The sequence below is a fragment of the Lutzomyia longipalpis genome, chromosome 1 (assembly GCF_024334085.1).
Source record: "Lutzomyia longipalpis isolate SR_M1_2022 chromosome 1, ASM2433408v1".
In the NCBI taxonomy this organism is placed as follows: Eukaryota; Metazoa; Arthropoda; class Insecta; order Diptera; family Psychodidae; genus Lutzomyia; species Lutzomyia longipalpis.
This window is the reverse complement of record NC_074707.1, coordinates 26,525,975-26,547,926: the sequence shown is the minus strand read 5'-3', so window position 1 is coordinate 26,547,926 and position 21,952 is coordinate 26,525,975. Positions and strand designations below refer to the sequence as shown.

The window sequence follows — 21,952 nt, the reverse complement described above, 5'->3', positions numbered from 1 at the left end:
AGCAGTGGTATCAACGCAGAGTACTTATGGGGACAATTTCTCTTCGGATATGTGATGCTTTTTCCTGTGTATGTAATGTACGCATTAATTAACATTTATGCGGCAAAACACAAAAGTACTTCTGCTGGTGTGGGATTCCAGTCATACTGCTGCACCGTGCATGGGGATGGAATGTAACCAAGTGGCGGAAATGTTGGATGATGAGTTGCCCGACATTATTTAGGGCAAGCATAAAAGGTTTCACATTAGAGCATGCGGTGGGTTACCCTTATACAAAACTCGCTGTAACTACTCTAGTTATTTCCATGCATAAAACAATATAATATCGGAACTTTTAAAATTTATTTTCTTTAAGTCATAAAAAATGATCTCTATTAAACTAAACTCTTTCTAAATTTATAATATTTTGATTTTTGCTACTATAATAAAACTATCCATACAATGAATATTTAGACTTTTTTATGAATTAATAAAAAAACAGCAAAAAATAAAAATAAAAAAATCGAATAACATACATATCTCAAAACTGATTTTTTTCCTTTTGTTTAAACACAGAGTGTCTAATGCGACTTAAGATCAATGATGCTAAAACATATGTCACTTGCAATGAACTACACTACACATTAAGTAGTATGAGGAGAGTACTTGACAAAGTGCTGTAACACCTCTCAAAGATCCAGACTTTCACCTGCACCTCGTATTTTAATTAGTCACAAATTAGATAGGTGCACATAGCTTCCTTAATTGCCGTTAGTGACACCTTATATATACATACATATATGTATGTACATATGTATATACATACGTACATATGTACACGCATATTAACCTATACGACTCTATTCTACATACTCCCAGAGGCGCCTCTTGAGATACATTCCATGTTTGTGAACGGGGAAATAATTGTCGGTACGTGACAAAATTGCATCCCTTTTGCCTCCCAAACCATCACTTCAAATGTGGTATACTGAAAATAACACTTACCCATGTAGAAGCATTTCTGGTCTAGTGAATGTTTCGTAAGAGTTTCGCTTCGGAGCACTGCCCTTTATCCAATAATTCACCGATATGGGCGATGCTTGGACCATGCACTCCAGGAGAATATCTGACTCCGCCAAGCCACCAAACAGGGATTTTGGAGTAACAATTTGAGGTGCAACTGCAAGTACAAATATGCATAACACAACCATCGAAAATCGATTTATCATTGAAAAAAAGTAATTGAAATGTAATTGATAAGATGATATCATGTAAAGATTCATTAATTTTGATTACAGTCAATATTAGTTAACGTCACATAGGATGTACACTTCTCACCCATTATTAATAATGAGTGGAAAGAGTATATCCTATGCGACGTTAACCAATACCTGACTGTATATTATGAACAAACTATATGTACGTACATCTACAGAACAGTGGTCTTTCAGGTGAAAAAATAATCAAATGGTCGGAATGTTAACCATTCGCTGAAAGAGAGTCTTTCGAAGAGTGAATATTCATTAGTGAGACATTTATATACCTACATCAACACATCGGAATATAATGCACCACAAAATACACCATTTAGTGTATAATATTATTGCTTGACCCTTTCGCTTTTTAAAGGTCACACGTAAAATTAAACGTGAAACATTTTATTTTTACAAATTTTTATAAATTTAATTTTTTTTTCAAATTACAAATAGGTACATCAAATTCACGTAAAAGAAAATGTTCTGACTGAGAAAAGTTCTTTAAAAGCATCCATAGAATAAATATCGCATGAAAAAAGAACGCATGTATCAATGATTCACGTGCACGCAAAACGGTTAATGTACGGAATTATATTAGTGAGAGATAAAAATGCAAAAATGTCATATGGAGACAATGATCTCATCAGACCTAATGAAATGAATTAGGGCATATGCTTTTAAAAGGAGAGTATTAATCTCAATTACAAGCAATGCCCTACAAAATAATACTCTGAGAATGCGATCAGACTTCTAAATGTTAAAAAATATAATTTTACTATTAAAAGGAGGGTATCCCGAAACAATTTCCATACAAAAAGTTAGCCATATTTGCACGTCAATATAAAATGCATTATAGATGGTACACACGAATTTTTTTAGAACATTTTTTTTATTATGCTCTTTGCAAACTAGTGCTTAGGGCCATGGTACACAGGAGCTATGCTATTCTTTCTTCGAAAGATCACAGCTAAAAATATTTGACCATGTATACACTACTCCATGTCTACACCATTGAACATGTTTCACACTAAACGTCACCTCACTAAGTATAATGTAGTGTAAATTGTAATAGATTCTTTAAGTAAGGGATGGTCACGTTATTTTGGAAACTCGGGGACTTTCAAAAGCGATTTTCAAGCCAATTTTGAAACCAAAAATTCGAAATTTGCTTGCACTCTTGTTAAATGGCCAAAAACTGATAAGAATTCAGTATTTTCAATTTTGAAAAATAATTTTTGTGCTCAAAAAAATTATTTGAAATTCTCACATTTTGGCCATTTTGTTCCTGTAGAGTTTCCAAAATAACGTGACCATCCCTTAAATTAAGTTGTATACGTTTATTTTGTTCTGTTTATTCTGCGTTTTTGATATTATAGCATATTGTAGGCATTGTAGGTAAGTATATGTTATATTAATCAATTCAATTCAATGACTTTGTTTTTGTTATATTAATATTAAATATAATTTGTGTATTTTTTCAATTTTTATGTTTTATTTTATAGAGAATATTTTTTTTAATGGAATTTGTGGAAACTTTACACTATCTATATGAAATTTAAAAAAAAAAATTGGGAGTATCAAATTATTAATATAAATGATGCAAATAAATATGCGCAATAAATTTTGGTGTAATGGCTGTAATTAATATTATGAAAAAAACAAAATATAAATTATATTAAGTATTTCGAAATCTGTATGATATTTAAGCCTTTTCTACAAATGTCAGACTTTGTCCCGGGAGTGCTTCCCTGGCATAAAAAGGTTTAGTTTTATTATTTGGAACACGTTATAAAATCTAAATTTAACTCTACACATGAATTAGTTCAATAATAAATCAAACACTTACAATGAATATTGAGAAAAACCCTCTTAGAGACGGCAGGTGGAACATCATTTGCAGCAATGCAGAGATAAGCTCCCATTTGTTTTCTCTCCACATTGGATAAATTGAGAAGACTGCCATAGTAGGAATCAACTGGAATACCAAAATTAGGAAAAATTCATTAAATGTTCTTCAATGGCTGGAATCAATCATTTTAATAGAGTCTCAAACTGCTGACAATTCTTTCATCGACACCCTTAGTAAGGGTATCAATAAGAGCATTTGAACTTATCTCTCCTAGTTGCCAGTTAGGTATAGAACGAGGTTGGTGCAAAAACGTAACTGTCAGCGCTGTGACAGCGTAATGATTTAATATTGCATCAGAGAATGGTTGAGAATGGCATGCTGTGTGCAAACCAGTCACCGGAGTGTGGAAAATGTAATTTATGTGGCAAAATGCGACGATGGTTGTGAGAACCACATGAAAAGTTATTTGACAGTCGTTGGCGGTGAATAAAACTCAAGGAGACACTTTACTGGAACGTGAATGCAGGGGGTACACTTTGGCGTCTTTCATCATTGCTTGAAGACGTTGTTGAATTGTATGCCATTCGCAAAAGGAGTCGTGGAATCAAATTATGTGCCATTCACATGGGAGTTTGAGCTTCCTTTCGGTACCCACCAGAAGAGGTACTTGTTGTCCTTCTCCATAAACTCTTCCTTCAACTCTTACCATACCACTATTTGTAATACAGCATACACCGTCGTATGGAGCTTTAGGGTGGGAGGCATAAATTCCACGCAAAAGTTTAACAGAGGCTTAAGCATTAGCTTTCTCGAATACAAATTGACTTTTTCTAACTATGCGCCGACGGCATACTTGCCCTCACGTCGGATTCCCGTTGAGAAACATCAAGTAGGTAGAAGTAAAAAATAAGTCTGAGAGAAGATTTACCAAGTAGAATAGATGGCATGTCATGGAAAATGTCCCGAGTGGTGATGGTAGAACTTTAGTCAAACTAGACACGGTTTGGCACCCAAGAAACTCTCCCATGAGATTCATACTTTCTTTCCAAAAGCATGGAAAAAGACGCCTAAACTCACGGTGACAAATTGGCAATTTCAATATATAATTGAAGCCATCACACCATTCCGCATTTACATCTCCAATTTGTTAAGAGGCATCGCAAGAGAAGTTTTTGCATCATTCACACGAATGAGTGAGATTAAGTGGTGCGAGAGGAGTGCCATTGCTGATCGGATGTAAAAACCACTCCCTGTAAGATGCCACTTTTTAACCAGGAACTCCTTCAAAATCGACATTCAGCTTGTCCGAAAAGAGTGATTAATCAAATAATAGATTGTTATCCAGATGTGATTGATGAGGGTAGTTCATTAGCAGAAATTTCCCTTTTTTGCTTGGTCACACTGTCGGATATTCTTGCCATTTGTTCCTACAAGGCGCAGACCATTGCCAAAAATAATATGGTTTTAGAATATCTCGAGGCTGACTGTTCATCATCACAGATGTATCGCTAGAGAGTTGCTCATGTTCACGCCGTTCGCATCCCTAAAACTCTTGGGACACTTAATTCAGGTTCAATTCCTCTCATTGAAATGAACTTGTACATCATGTATAAATTATTTTTATCAACCATAACTTATATTTTTATTCTATATGATAAAACTATCTTTATAATTGAGTAGTTAAAAATATTACATATGTACATATTCAGGAAAGTAAATTAAAATTGATTTTTTAACTCTTTGTGTGTACATAATGGGCACGAATATACTTTAGACAATTTGTAGAACAATGGCTGATTTTGTAGAAACAATAAGATATATAAATTTTTCATATTTAGGAAAATAAATTACCTCTGGCTATAGTCTCGTTACGTTTGATAAGCAATGGGGCACCGTCCTCTCGCCTCCAAGTGATACGTGGCATAGGATGGCCATTGGCACTGCAAAATAGGGTAGTATCCTCACCCTCACGAGCCGTCACGTCGCTCGATGACTCCTCGTCATTAATGTCCGGCGGCACTATTGAATTAAATTGCACTATGAATTTCATTTAGAGCTATCACACTTTCACAGTAAATTCAATTTCCATGCAATGCCGAGTGCAGTGTGGCCTGAGCTAATTTTTCTCTCATTTCCTCTACATCATAGAACAAGTATTATATTATATATATATGTATGTATATCGTTAGTTTCGCAAAACTTTAGGTTCTCATATCATAAAATATAATTTACATAACTCCCACTAATCACCCTTTCAATGTTACTTATAAAATGAATATAAAAAGGAAATTAATTTAATTTTATGAATATGCACTTATAATCTTTGGGTTTTCAATTCTATTCATACAGTTAGTTAATCATAAAGAATGCTTTTTTTTATTTAGTTTACTCTTTCTTAAAAAAAAATATCTGCATGAAGTTTCTATATCAAAAATGTTGAATGAAAACTTAAAAAAAAATCCATTTTTGTAGCCGAGGCTTAATAATAAAGCGTAGTAAATCAAAATTGAGTCGACCAACTTTTTTTTGAAACTGTATAGAAAAAATTTAAAGAATATTTATATCTAAGAAGCAATCTTCTAAATAAAATGAGAAATCCACGATTTTTTTATATGCACTAAAATATGATGTGACGTGGCTATTGGCGTGAACTCATTCTATTGGTGCCCCCTTATAACTTTCCCCCCTTCAAGTAGCCCTATATAAAGCTCATGCAGTTTTTGTGAATTTTTGAATTTGGCGCCTGAAATGTTGTATGAAAATGATCTCTTCTCTTTGCAATTTTTTTCTTTTGGGTTTGATAAGTGGCCTCAATCTACTTATAATCCATTACAATTTTTTCTCTCTCTTAAATTTGCGCGAAGCGTAACTAATCCCCGCGTAGCGAGGCGAGGAAAATTAGAGCGAAGCGACAATTTACCTCGTGAATTTATAAAGTAGGTACACATGATTTCAACCTATTAATGGTTCTTTTTTTGTTAACTCTGTCAACTGATTCTACAAAAAAGTGTCATTATACAAATAAAGTACATAAATGCTATTGAAATTCACTAATAAAGTTGAAATTACGTTAATTAATACCTACTCATTCTTACATTGTTTGAAAGTACATACTTTGCACATCCAATAGGATAGCAATATTAGTTGATATACCACAATCGTGGCATACTATGTATTATTCATTCATCTTTTTGGTGTTCTAGGAAAATTCCTTCCGATATTGCGTCAGTTGCTTTCGACGCTTCTGTGCGTCTTCCTCAGTGGCTGGAATTTTATTAGCATTTCTTATAATTTTTCCATCGATTTTCAATATTTCATTTCTTTCAATATTTCAAAATTTCAAGATTTCCTAACTTACTCAATTGTGTCTTTGTTTGGGAATCGTCAAACGTCTAATGTTGGTGATCATGCGGATTTTTATGCAGGGGGATTCTATTAAAGACAAGATTAAGGATAACTAACTAACATGTTAACTATGGGAGCAATATTTTCCTGGATTTTACCTCTTTTTTCAACAATTTTCTTTCACTTATCTATAACTGACATTTCTTTGCAACTATCTGTGGCATAAGAGGCAATCTTCTAAATAAAATGAGAAATCCACGATTTTTTTTATATGCACTGAAATATGATGTGACGTGGCTATTGGCGTGAACCCACTCTATTGGTGCCTCTGACGCAATCGGAAGGAATTTTCCTAGAACACCAAAAATTTAAAACATTCCCTTAGATTCTACTTGAATATTCATTCAACATTATTCATTCAATTTTATTTTTTGTAAAGCTCTGCATAAATCGTATAATGTCATTCACGGAATGAAATAGATTCAAATTTCGCGTGAATTGGATGACAAAAATTAGACACTCTAAGGGTTAAGCTAGAATAGATTCGAAAGTTACTCAAAAGACACTCATGAAAAAAAATAGGTACATAGTAATATGCCTGCTTAATCTCTTTTTGACCCGTAGTTACTCAAATGATAAGAATTTTTAAAGTTATTCAAATTACGCGTACTCAAATAACATGGCCTCATACCGAAATCAATGTGTTACCAACAAATACGGCCTTTCTTTACTATATATATAGATGGGTATAGAAGATAAAAAAGGGTTAAAGTAGAAAAAGTGATGGATGAAACTATAATTTTTCTATTTTTCTATTTTTTTTTTAAATATCAAACAGACTTCAAGAATAAATTATTTTGGTACCCTTTATAAAATGTGACAGCATCAGAGAAATGGTGTCTAAAATGAAGAAGATTATTTTTATATGTTATTATAATACCCCTTTCAATTTTTGGTAGACGGATCTTCTTTCTTCTACAGTATCACATTTGAGACTCTTGAAGGATGAAGTGCTTTTAGCGACTTTGCTGTATAATATAAGAAAAGTTTTATACTAGCACGTGCTCAAGATACACAATCACCATGTAAAGTTCCCTTCCATATTCATGAAAAGATTTTTTTACCTTTTTGATTCATCCTTATACATGACGATAATTTGCATGGAAAAATAGCCTCGAGACTCGAGAGATTGAATATTATAATGTAAAATTGATTTTTCATGACACAATATAAGTATATTGCTTACGAGAAAGACTCAGAGATGGTTGCAATAAAGTCCTTTTCCTCCTTACGGATATTACCTTACTTATTTCCAGAACATCTTTTCGACACTAACTTTCGGTTTTATCTTTTTCCCAAAGACACGTGCCAAAACAATGGTAAATATTAATCATCAATCAATCTTAATATAAAGCTGAAACGTTTGTTTGTGTGTTTGTGGCACATGAACACCTCCTAAACGGCTGAACCATTTGCAATTAAATTCGGTATGGAGGTAGAGGGTCCCAATACAAATCGAGAACCCCTCCCCCGTCATAGCACCCCCACATAAAAAATGATTTTTTACAATTTTTTACCTGCTGCAGGGTCAGATAACGGTTTTTTTTTTAAATTCTAATGAATTATGTTGAGGTACCTTAAACACGCTCCTCTATAACAGTTTCTTCAAATAGTTTTGCTCACACGTGATATAGGGGCATGGATTGACTACTAGTAGTCAATGACTAGTATTATTATAATTAAAAGCATATGTGAAACAAACACATGTCCGTGACATATACATATTTTAAATGCAGGAAGAAATACTAAATTATTATTATTTATCAAGATTTTTTTGTTTTGTACAAAATTTTTAAAGTATTTGCTCAATTGAATATCTCTAATAGGTTTAAAATTCAGATTCATTTTTCTGCCATATTTCTGCCTTAGTTAAATGTACATAAATATTACCTACGATAGTATGTAAAAGAATATTACAATCTGCGTTATAGGGGAGACCGGGGTAAAAAAAGTCAATTTGCATAAATCCTTATCTGCAGGATTCCCCAAGGACAAGAAAATTTCCTCAATCGGTCATTCTTATAGGAAATTTCCTTGCCTACAACTTTGTCTCAGACCACTTTTCTCTATCTCCCCGGAAAATATGAGTTTTCGGGCTTTTCCTAAACCCTTCCGCTTCTGACTTTTTTTAAACGCGGCGGGTAAATATAGTCACCAGTTGGCTAAATAAAGTCGGTCGAATTTTCCGACATTTCCAATGATTTCCCACCTGAGAGATTGACAGTAGTTGATAGCTAAACTTCTCACCTTTTGATCCGCGACAAGGAATTTCACTTTTATCCGCACTAAAACAGAGAATTTTGCGATTTTCTCAATCACGCCATTTTGCAACAAATGGATAGAAAATATGTCAAAAATTTCGAACTCCCATATGATTTACATGGGTTGACTCGATCTACCCTAAGGGGTATGTTTTTATTCAAATAATTGTACAGAAAAATCATTAAAAGTTTGTGAAAAATACACCTTGGCAACGTTTTCTGCACTAACCCAGGTAGTGAGAAAAATTATCAGATTGGAAAATTGCTGAAGGAAAAGTTCGGAAAACGCGTTTTTCTCAATACGCAAAAGTTTGGGAAATGGGCCAAAAATCTATTTTCATTTTTAACTCCTAAAGTACTGATCGGATAACCTCCAAATTACTGTCAAAAATTGTAGGTTGGTAGGGCTTTCCACCCTAATTTTTTCCGATTTTTCCGATTTATAACTTGGGAGAAATTGGCATTTGAAAATTCCAAAATGACTCTTTTTACCCCGGTCTCCCCTAAGGATTTTTTTAACTAAGGTTATTGGTAAAAGAAACCTCTAATACTCAAGCATGTTCCTCTTATATAAAGATAAATAATATCCTATAGGTAGTATATTTCTTGATAAAAGAAAATAATAAGAAACCCTCTGGAATAGGTGAAAAGCAAATTAAAAAAAAACACTGTAAATAGATTTAAAACAAATCTTTCATTGAGAATAAAAAAAATACGAAGAACAAAAAAATTTGTTACACAGTCTATATGCAAAAGACGAAGAAAATTTAATTAATGAGAAAAAGTCAGTTTTTCGGAATTCAACGAAACGATCATAGGGCAAGGTGGCGCAATTCGGACCTCTTAAGACCTTTTTCAATCCGCTATTACTTAAAACTGATAAAACTTTAAGTGCTTCACAAAAATTGACATTACAAGAGAACCCCTTGATGGATTTGAGTGAAATTTTTTTTAAAATTTTGATGATAATGTCTTCTATTAATTCTGATGAAATTTGAGCCAGGTGTAACTTATAAAAAAATCTGGGAAGCGAATGAAGTTAGGGTACACTTTTTGTAACATAAGGGGGTCACATAAAAAAACATTAAAAAAGAACCACGTGACGGATCGGGATGAAATTTTTTTTAAAGTTAGAGGGCATTATTAGCTACCATTTGAATCCGAGTTTGTCCAAATCGGTCAATCCTAAGCTGAGATATAGTCAAAAGTATATTTTTTCACTATAGTTCACTAGAATGACTGTTACAACCGAACCGCTTGACCGATTTTCAAAAATTTAGCAGATCTGGAAAGGGAATTAAATTACCTTTCCAACGACTATCTATTCATCAAAATCGGTGCTCTAGCGGCCGAGATGCAAGAGGTCAAAGTCAAAATTTGTGAAATCGTGAAAAATAGGCTTTTTCCTAGCTTTACCAAAATGGCTGCCAATAAATAACGGGTTTAATAGTTTTGGAAAGGTGAGAAATGTACCTTTCCAAAACTAATAAATTTTTGAAAATCGGTTGACCACAGCCGGAGATATAGCCATTTGAAATTTGCCTTCAAAAATACCCCATTTTTCCTTGCCCGGAAACTTTTTTAAGGTAGTGTACATAACATCTTGAAGACACGGCATTTCCTACTTTCATTCACCACTACATTCACTGGGTTACTATGTATATCTTTAGATGCCTTTAAAACATAGCAAATCTTACATATGGTCTTCACTCTCCCCGATAGACTGTGATATTCTCTATGAAGACTTGTGTAAGACTTAAGGGGGGTCTCTTGGGAAATCTGTTAGAATTTACACATTTTTAATGTTGTCATTTTCTTGGGGTTTTTCTTAAACTTGGATATCCGATGATGGTTACATTTGTAGCCTAGTTATTGAACTGTAAGAAAATCACTTTTCGCCATTTTAGGTGCGACGCCCTCTTGTGATTTTCCGACTTTTCCGCAGAACTGCCCTAAAACACAAAGGTAGGTTTTTCTCAGGATCTACTGGATGGATTTTGATGGGGTAAAAAGCAAATGAAAGAGGAAATACCAATGCAGATTTTGATGTAGCGGAATTTTGAATTTCCTTTCTGGGGCTGAGAAAAGTGGAAAAACGTCAAAAATAACTGAAAAAAGTCACATTTTTCCACTTTTCTCAGCCCCAGAGTGGAAATTCAAAATTCTGGTACATCAAAATCTGCATTGGTATTTCCTCTTTCATTTGCTTTTTACCCCATCAAAATCCATCCAGTAGATCCTGAGAAAAACCTACCTTTGTGTTTTGAGGAAAATCTCAAGATGGCGTCGCATCTAAGATGGCGGAAAGTGATTTTCTTACTCTTAAATAATTAGGCTTCAAATGTAACCAATATTGGAAAACGAAGTTTAAGAAAAACCCCAAGAAAAATAAAAATATTTAATTTCGCCAACTCTCACAAGAGACCCCCCTTAAATAGATGCGAATATGTATATATAAAACAACAACAACAACAACACACATAGCCATTTGTCCCATTACTGGGGTTGGCTTCTCACACACAAATTTTGGCTTTGATTTTTAATGACCGGCTGCCGACCTGACGTCAACCTCAGAGAGGCACTTTGTTGCATTGTGACTTTGTGTTAGGAATATTCCTCATTCATAAGTTTTTATCACAAGCAACGGTGCAGAGCAGTCAATATCAGTTCAAGAGTTGCCTCTCGTTGTAATATTGCACTGGTGGGAACGAGTGGGGGCATTCCTGACCGAATGAGATCTTTTTTCATATCTGCATTACAGCCAATCGAACACCACCGAGCCTCGAAACCGCCGACCCTCCCAGGGACATTGCAAACGGACACTGGGACCGTCTGCTTTGCCACTGCTCTACTGGGCCGACGAATATGTATATATAAAGTTGAAAACTATTTAATTTTTCCCCAATCATCTTTGTTTATCGTGTCTCACCATTTCTTATGACCTTCGCCGTAGCATGGTGGTAGAGTTGATGCACTCATTTTTCGGTGCATTTTCTCTACCTCTGCGGAGGTTGTGGGTTCAATCAAAGCATGCACTGCACGGCAGTTTTTCATATTGTCTTATGGCTGTACCGCTCATACCCACGGACAATATTAGTGAAAAGAGCTGATATTGACAGTGCTATGACAGTACCATATGAAAGATACAATAGTATATGTTACATCTCGAATTGCAAAAGAACAAAGAGGGTACGAAGGAAACATTCCCACACATACTCAATATGTGTGGTGGTCCTCTCCACAACTGCCGATTTGGGAGTTGACAATTTTTCCACCACGGGGAGAAGCGCCTCGACACGATAAAAAAACCATTTCTTATATTATATGCCTACCCCAAAGAGTATAACTCTAATTTCACGAATAAAATCAATATACAAACTTTACAAAAACACATCCTGCAGGCGAAGAGGTAAAGTTTTCAAAACTTACTTGTGCCCCTACCACATTGGTTCCGAAAATCTAAACACTAGTTACAATATTAACTAAGCCTTGTTACATGATTTAATCCCTATTTGGACTGAGCACATTTCTACCATGGATTTCTAGTCACCCTCAAGCATGTTCCGGAGAAAGATTTCCGCCACTTTGCCAAAACCATAAACATTATACGATTTGAATATGAAGTGGAGTTTGTAATTTAAAGCTTAGATAATGTATATAATTCAGTTCTGCTTCCTACCACACGCCTGAACCCCCGGTGTTTCCTAGTTTGTCATCACACGACCGTGGTTTGAATTAATGTCCGCTCTATGTAGGGATTAAGTTATCTACAAAAAGTGTGCAGAGTCGTAAATTTTATAGAGTGTTACATGAAATGAATTTATGGAACTATCAAATTGCCTCGCTTTATCACGATACTATCATTTCAGGACCATAATGCAATAGAAAGGAAATTTGCTGCTATTTAACCTTCTAGCAACAAAATTCTGTGGTAATGAATTGAGAATATGAAAGTAACCTAAAAATAAAAAAAAAAAATTAGAAGGGAAAGCTAAATAATACGTTTAAATGTATAATAGTATGGTTAAGGTTACAAAAGTTATGACCCATGTGGGATCTGCAACGAAGCTTTTATTCTGAAATGAAATATATTTTTCGATGCTGTTCAAAAGTAAATAAAATAGGAATGAAAAATCGATAATTTCCTTTTTTTGAAATTGTTTTTAACAATCTTGCATAAATCCTTTTTAATAATTAAAGTGTGACTATTAATGACTGACTTATGAGTCATTTAATATCAAATGAACTTTATCATTGCTATTATATTTATACACACATATATACATATATATGTATTGCAATGGAAATCTTTTTTTTTTAGAATAAATCCGCTTTTTACTTACCATGAACGTCTATGCAACCCAGTTGTTTTTTCATTGGACTAGCATTAATTTGGCACATGTAGCATCCTCGATCTGACTCTCTGAGTTGTCGTATTTTCAACCGCCATGTCCTCATGTCTTCATTGATAACACTGTACCTCGAATTGTGAGTTACAACTCGTCCTTGAAGTGCTAGCACGGTCTGATCGGATGCCCTCATCCAGCCAACCTAGAAGACCGCAAACCACACACATTCCATCTGTTAGTAACATCTTGAGGAGACATTGCAAGTCTAGTGCCCACCACATCTACATTATAAATCGTGAAATTAATTTATAGCCTTCAAACTATCACCTCAGGGCTGTTAGCTAGCCAATACTTCTGTATATTCGTATAGAAAGCTCCATAAAAGCCGACCGGCGGAGTACAAGATTAATAGAGGGTCGAGGTTTCCAACCATAAATGATTTCATGGTTTGTTTATATCCTGCAGTCCTATGACTGCTGAATTTTGTGGCAAACAATAAACCTTTGGGACTATTTTCTTCAGTCCTCACCCATATCCGATATGTTTCCTCTCGTCTATCGAGAAACTTGTGTAACAACATACCCTTTTCAAATTCCCCACCCATATTTCTTGTGTCTTTTAATCAAATGAACAAATCTAATAATTGTTGACCAATAAATTTTCTGATACAACCTCTCTATTTCATTCCAAGTCCTTTCATCGTTTTCATCGATACCGACTAATACACGAGTAAGTGGTGCGAATTGGTGGGTGGATAATTATTTTTATTATATTTTTTTCTGTTTCCTGAAATTGGTGCATTCACACGGGTAAAGAAAATTTTTCAGAATTCATCATTTATATGGTAATATAGAAATCCCTATATAAGGTATTTAATACATATGTATATTAAAACTCAAATTAGATTTTTAGTAGTGTTACTTTCTAACACAGCTCTTGAATACAGACCGAAATCTAAAGATTAATTTCATACATTTTTGGCGAAATTTTTAATTTGACGCTATATATTTTGTGTAAAATTCACTCTTTCTGTTTGTAATACATATTTGTTTAAGATTGATAAGTGGCCCAAAGAATAATGTCTATTTTGAACGGTATTTATTTTAGGTATACATAGTACTTTCCATGTCAATCTTCCATTAAATCTATGTTCCATCACAATACTTAAGTATTCTCTCTAAAATTTGCGCGAAGCGGGGCGAAATAAATTAGAACGAAGCGACAATTTACCTCGTTATATCAAGCAATGCAAATATTTTGTATACACTGATGCATTTCAATTTCAAACTAAATGCATTTAAGTTTAACTGTGGTATACCTACTCCTAAGTGCAAAATATCCGGATTATGCATGTCTGAATACTTAAAGTTTCCGTTAATCAATATAATATTCATTTAATTTTGAAGCTAAAACTTTCCTAACAAGCTCCAACTTTTTCAAACTCGGAACATACATATTAGCTGTGATTTTTTCGAAGAAAAGAATAGCATAGCTTCTGTGTCCACTCTAAATTATATTTTTGAACAGTGAGAGATTATTGCATACAAAATACTTGGTGTTCGCCACGAAGTGGAACACCAACTAATTGAATTAGTATAAAATTAGGTTGTGAATTTAAGAAAAATGTCTTTAATAAAAAAAATAAAAGTAAATTTATCAGGTTATAATTTGAAAAAATCTTGCATTATTTTAATTAACAATATATACAAAGCATATTATTCACCTTATATCCGCCCAAATTCTGTACTGAGCAACTAAGTATTGCCTCTCGTCCTACGGGAGCAGTTATATTCTCAATTGGTTCTGTGAAATCTGGTTCAGGCACTTGGTCCACATTGAGTCCAGCGTGTCCCGCGTTTCCTATTTAGTTTTATTCGGCCAGTCAAATATGTAAGAAAAAGATAGAAAAAATTAAGTTTTGAATTTGTGAAAATTACGAATAGCTATGTTTGAAATGTTTGAAAAATTATTCAATAGGAAATTAATATTACAGTCAGGTATTGATTAACGTCGCATGGGATATACTCCTTCCACTCATTATTATTAATGGGTGAAAAGAGTATATCCCATGCGACGTTAACCAATACCTGACTGTATATCGAAAGTACCTAAATAAATAAAATAAGGGAGCAATTTTGGACAAAAGAAAAGACAAAATATTTTGAAAATACAAAATATTTTGACATTAAATGTAATTTTGCACAAAATATTTCTCTAAAACTTTTGTCAATCTCTCCACAAAAGAAATTTTTGCAATTTTAGGTACAATAAAAGGTGAAATATTTTGAAAAACTGAAAAATTTTGACGTTTAATGCAATTTTAGACAAAAGACAAAAGATTTTTTGTGTCAATCTTTTGACAATCTTGTGAGAACATCTCCACAAAAGATTTTTATAGGAGAATTGTAATTTTGCACAAAATATTTTGTACATTATACAAGAAATATTTTGTGTTTTACAAGCATCTCGTCGAGGTGCTTTTGTAAAACCAAAATCTTTTGTCAAACTGGTGTTTACGCGTTGCATTTTTAGAAGTTTTCTATCATGTTTCTCGAAATAGCAATGGACAATAATGCAATTTCGGTTAATTGTGAAGCTTTGTGCAAAGGGAATTTGTGGAATGATATGAAATTCAGCCAATTTAGCTGTGTCCATTTTCCCTTTTCGCGGTGTTGGGCAAAAATGTTATGGAAAATTTCTGTGGCTTTCCGGCAAAAATTTGGGAGATCGTTGACAAATTCTAACCCTATATAATCAGGATTTTGGGTCAGAAATCCCTCCCCTATGTTCCCGTTGTGAGTTTTTATGTGCAAAAACGAAATATGTAGGGCTAATTAATGCAATAAATATGAGTCAATCAATTCATGTAAAACATTTTCTTGGTGTAAATGAAAATCAAACTGATGAGTTAAAAGCCAGATGGTTTTTTGGTCTTCCCAACATCCTTGGGGTACCTAATAGACTACACGCATGCTTGACATGAATTTCCCTAAAAATTAATTCAGTTCAGATTGTTCAATTGCCCAAATCGTAAACATAACCTAATAGGAATGTTATCTTCTTCTTATTTTTTCTATCTGTAAACTCTCCACTCGAAAGAAAAAACCCGTCACAAAAGACGACAAAATGTATCAAAAGTCTCCAAAAATATATTTTATTCAAAATTGCTATTCATAAAATGTCTTTTGTAGACTTCACAAAAGACAAAATATATTTTATTTTGTCCAAAATTGCTCCCTAAATCTTATAACAATATATCAAAAGGCTTTATAATCGTAAATTTTTTTTGACTATATTCTTAGATTTTTCAAATCAAAAAGCTATTTTTTTGATGAATTGATTTTCCATGTTAGATAACAAATGATCAAAAAACGACGTACATACATAGGTAATATTACACTAATCGTGCTCATAATTAAATTCGATTTGACGAAATTTTATATAGAACTTTTACGACCGTTTGAATCTTTCCGAATCCATATAGCCAATTGAAGGTCACATATGTTTAGTACTTTTAATATAAAACAAAACACAATTATGTGGTATTCAAGTTTGTACTAATCATCATATCGATAGCAAACTACTATTTTATATTTAGAAAAATAATATGGGAAAATGCAGGGTATCGAATCCCACACAAACAGCATTATATTTTGTTCATTTAATTTAAACTCTAATGGATGGTGGTGAATTTTGAAAACATAATATAAGATATATTGAAATGAATGTTTATTGTATATAGCAATGTAGTCGAACATGTAGATAGATGTTAAAATCGCTTATACATCGTGACGAAGCAGATATCAAATGTATTTTCGAGTGAGCACACACATTCCATTAATTACAGCCTCATATTCACTCGAAAAAATTATCATTCCCATATATGAAAGAGAAAAAAAAAAGCGTTTCCGTTTAGAGGTGAAAGCCGATATGATGCGTGTGATTTTGCTGGTAGGGCGCTATGGGAGAAAAAGCTCGTTTGAAATTTCTATCACGAAATTGTCACACATATTTTTAGGCTTAACGCCTCACTGAGCTTTCACCACATCCACACACTTCCGCTTCCCCGATCTTGTTCCCTCACATCTCATGTTTATCGAAATAATTTCGTGTCATCGTCCATTCATACACATTTGCTACGGTGTCAAATATCTGTACGATGGCACTTTGCCGGTAGTCACGCGGAGGGGTTGGCCTATTCCCACGCCCATCATCCACCCGGTTAAACAGATTAATTCACCAAATGGGGGCCATGCGTCCCACGTGATTTATGGTAATTTGACACGTTGATAGATGCATTTTAATTGAAAACTGTAAAACATACCTCATCCTAATTTTGTTCTTTACCCATTTATCGAAAAAATGATGTAAAAGATAATATACAAATGTAATATCAAAATAAATGAATATCTGCTGTAATTTGTGCAATATTTAATACTAAATTTAATCAATTAGTAAAAGCCAAGATTTCAATTAATATTTTAAAAAAAATTGTAAAATTTATTTATAATCAATATTTTTCTAAAAGTAATTGACATGATAGTTTGCATTAGTTCATATAAAATATGAGAGCTAAGTTTGATTTTCAAACCTTTGTTATGTAATTTTGAAAGGCCTTAAAAGTCCTCAGAAAATGAAATGTAATCAGCACAAACAAAAATTATAGCTTAAAATGATACTAGGATTTATAGATTTATAATTCAGGCAAAGATTTGACTTTATATAATTTATTAAATCTGCTTTTCTACACTTTACGATTAACTACTGCAGATAGTTCATTTGTTTCGCACAAATCTGTGATTCTTTCGAAGAAAAGAATTGCACAGCTTCTATTTTATACTGTTATTTATTTACATTACATTTTTACATTACATTACATTAGGGGAGACCGGGGTAAAAAAAGTCATTTTCGAATTTTCAAATGCCAATTTCTCCCAAGTTATAAATCGGAAAAATCAGAAAAAATTAGGGTGGAAAGCCCTATACACCTACGATTTTTGACAGTAATTTGGAGGTTATCCGATCAGTACTTTAGGAGTTAAAAATGAAAATAGATTTTTGGCCCATTTCCCAAACTTTTGCGTATTGAGAAAAACGCGTTTTTCGAGCTTTTCCTTCAGCAATTTTCCAACCTGATAATTTTTCTCACTAGCTGGGTTACTACAGAAAACGTTGCCAAGGTGTATTTTTCACTAACTTTTAATGATTTTTCTGTACAATTATTTGAATCAAAACATACCCCTTGGGGTAGATCGGGTCAACCCATGTAAATCATATGGGAGATCGAAATTTTTGGCATATTTTCTATTCATTTGTTGCAAAATGGCGTGTTTGAGAAAATCGCAAAATTCTCTGTTTTAGTGCGTATAAAAGTGAAATTCCTTGTCGCGGATCAAAAGGTGAGAAGTTTAGCTATCAACTACTGTCAATCTCTCAGGTGGGAAATCATTGGAAATGTCGGAAAATTCGACCGACTTTATTTAGCCAACTGGTGACTATATTTACCCGCCGCGTTTAAAAAAAGTCAGAAGCGGAAGGGTTCAGGAAAAGCTCGAAAACTCATATTTCCCGGGGAGATAGAAAAAAGTGGTCTGAGACAAAGTTGTAGGCAAGGAAATTTCCTATAAGAATGACCTATCGAGGAAATTTTCTTGTCCTTGGGGAATCCTGCAGATAAGGATTTATGCAAATTGACTTTTTTTACCCCGGTCTCCCCTACATACATTTTTTATTTATACTGTTATATTTTATACAGCTCGTATTTTTAGCTGTGATTCTTTCTTCAAAGAAGCACAGCTTCTGTGTACACTCTAAAATGCAAAGTCGTCAGATCGGGCTCAAACTTGGGATGAGCACGAATTAGGGTCCCCACATTCCAAAAAACGTATGCGCCAAAAATGTGTCCGGCCGTCCGGCCGTCCGGCCGGCCGGAGTATAACGCTAAATTGCGAGAGAACGGTGATAGATAGAGACTTGCGGTCAACGGCAAAGTTCATATATCGGGTGGAAGACATCCGATTATGACATCAGATCCGACCCCCCACCCCCCCGTCCGCCATTTTGAATAACCCCCAAATTTTGTTTTCGCTATATCTCAGCCCCTGTAATAGCTAAAAATCTGAAATTTTGATATGTTGTAGGGGCCATCAATACCTTTCCAACAATACCTCATTTTCGAAAATCGGCCAAGCCGTTTAGCCAATATGGCCGCCACAATTTTTCATCGAAAATCGACCATAACTCGAGAACGGCTTGACCGATTTTGATCAACTCGGGCTCAAATGAAAGATATTAACGAGCCCTACAACTGCTCGGAACATCGCAAGTTCAAAAAATGACCGCAAGTGGTGCTAAAATCGAAAACAAAATTTTCGATGAGTTTTCGATGAATATCTCGAGCACCGCTTTATAGAATTGCTTCAAATTTTGATATGTTATAGTTGGCTATAATATCTTTCATCATGCCAAAAATGAAGAAAATCTATGTAGCCGTTCCGAAGATATCGCGTTTTAAGGTTAACATGTCATATCTTGAGTTGTATAAGACCAACGCCCCGCGAAGCGGGGCGTTTTATATACACATATATAAAAGTAAAGTAAAATATATATAAATGCATAGATATACATATACATTATATATACATATAAAAATGCAAAGATAAATATATGTAAACTGCAAAGATAAAAATTAAATATAGCATGGATGGAACAGTATAAAGCGAAAGAACGGTAAGTAAAACTTACGGGCTGTGATTCTTTCTTTGTCAGTGAAATGTGAAGATGGCTGAAAATTGAGGATGGGCAAATTTTGAGGAGAGACTTACTCGTGAGCCGAATCACAGCCAACGCCCGCCACGATTAAGGATTTCTTTAAAATTTCTGCGCGTTGGCTGTGATTCGGCTCGCGAGTAAGTCTCTCCTCAAAATTTGCCCATCCTCAATTTTCAGCCATCTTCACATTTCACTGACAAAGAAAGAATCACAGCCCGTAAGTTTTACTTACCGTTCTTTCGCTTTATACTGTTCCATCCATGCTATATTTATACTGTTGTAATACTAAAACACTAATTATTGTAAGAGGCTTCCGGTGTTTGTCTGAGGAAAATTCCCGCTCACCCAAGGAAAAGCAGCAATTTATGCCAAAGCTTTCGAGCCCAGTAGTGGCTCTTCTTCAGTGGCTGAAACACCGGAAGCCTCTTACAATAACATCGATACGTCAGAAAAAAAAAAGAAGAAAATAAAACACTATTTTTTTATTTATGTAAAGACATTAAGCAGTTGTTAAGCAATTGCAGCGTACATAGCTAGAACTAATTTTAGTGAGATTTTTGTATTAATCATTAGATATTAATCTTCATATTTCAGCAGAGTCATGATCTTGCTGATTTTACCGCACTTTTGCGATTCCACTTTTTTTTCAGTCAACTCTTGTCTTGATGAGAGTTCAGAACGAAGTACACTCGTGCCTTGGCATAAGATAGTCTAGGATGTACTGCTCTCGCGTATTGAAAATAATGAGTGTGAAGAGTATATCCTAAACTATCTTATGCCAAGGCACGACTGTAGAGATGGTGAAATTTCAAAATCGGTGAAATTTCACAAATTTATTTGAAATATACCTCTAAATCGTGAAAGATTTATATAAAAGTAATGAAATTTTTATATGGAACGATGAAAACGGTGAAATTAGATCATTTCTTATCGGACAGTGAAGAAAATTTTTAGAAAAAGTTAATTATAGATGAATAAAATCAAATTTTCTATCAAATTTTTTTGGTGATGCAACTTCAGAGCGTTGTTTATTGAATGAAACACCCCTTGATTCATGGGCGCACTGATTCTTCGATTCAAAATTTTTTTCCTTGTCTTTAATTTTTGGCTATTTGTGATAATCATATTGCATGCAGTGTTTAGTATGGGGGTCGCTGGGGATAGACTAATTGTTCCCCAGTCCCCCTTCATGTAGCCCCGATGCAAACTTCAATTTTATTGAGTAAAATTTAAATTCTTTGCTCCCTAATGATTAATCTGTTTAATACGTTATGGGGAATCCCACAATTGTATTGTGCCCCAAATCTACATCCCCCCTTTAAGATCCCCAAAGTCAAAGAATCTGATGTTTTACCAATATTCAAGTTTCTTTGCTCTGATATTTTAAATAATGCATTTGTGGAGACTCAGTTTTTTATGACATCAAATATATTATTCTTATCTACTGTATCTACTGAAAGGGGGGCTTTAACAGCTCCCCACAAATATTCAAAAGACGAAACACTAATATAACACTCATTCAACGATTAATAGCTGATACTTCATAATTTAATGCCTTAAAATATAAAATTCTATCGTTTGAATATTACTTTTGGGGAGCACTTGAAAGGGGAGCTTTAGGTAGTTGAGAATAATATTGCGTGTAAAAATATCCGAATCCCCCCAAATACATTAGTTACTTAAAAGATCCGAGTAAAGAAAACCGAAAATAGGAAAAAATTGTGTTTTTTTTCTTTTGGGTTTTTTATGGGGGGAGTGGATTTGGGGTACAATTCAATTATTTGTGGATCCCCAAAATCTATTACAGAGATATAATGCTGATTTCATATCTTTTAAGGGGCAAATATTTAAAATTTTAACAATTTTTTAAAAAATGATATAGTGACTACATAAAGGGGGGACTGGGGGGAGCAATATTAAATTACCTCCATACTAAATTTCACCACGATACATTTTATCACAAAAAGCGGAAAATAATAAGAAAATTAATTTAAAACCTTTGAATCTAAGAATCTTCGCGCTCATGAATCAAGGGGCACGTCAATTTATTTTAATCAGTCCAACCACGTGGTTTTGGGAAAA

At 33.9% G+C, this 21,952-nt stretch overlaps 3 protein-coding genes across 3 annotated transcripts in view; 1 reads left to right on the top strand and 2 right to left on the bottom strand.

The window, feature by feature from the left end:
- Window positions 1–21,952, bottom strand: part of LOC129797536 (REST corepressor) — a 303,631-nt gene continuing 281,679 nt past the window's right edge. The window contains exon 7 of the transcript XR_008751340.1: window positions 1–41. The gene's annotated coding sequence lies outside the window, so the exon portion shown is untranslated. The remainder of the gene's footprint in view (window positions 42–21,952) is intronic.
- Window positions 1–21,952, top strand: part of LOC129797492 (YTH domain-containing family protein 3) — a 149,289-nt gene that overhangs the window by 106,387 nt on the left and 20,950 nt on the right. The gene's annotated exons all lie outside the window — the stretch shown is intronic.
- LOC129797593 (lachesin-like) overlaps window positions 1–21,952 on the bottom strand; it is a gene marked incomplete in the record, with an annotated part of 45,631 nt that overhangs the window by 2,870 nt on the left and 20,809 nt on the right. Inside the window, 5 exon segments of the mRNA XM_055840339.1 lie at window positions 985–1,159; window positions 3,082–3,210; window positions 4,936–5,103; window positions 13,094–13,301; window positions 14,823–14,959. Coding sequence (XP_055696314.1) covers window positions 985–1,159; window positions 3,082–3,210; window positions 4,936–5,103; window positions 13,094–13,301; window positions 14,823–14,959 — 817 coding nt within the window.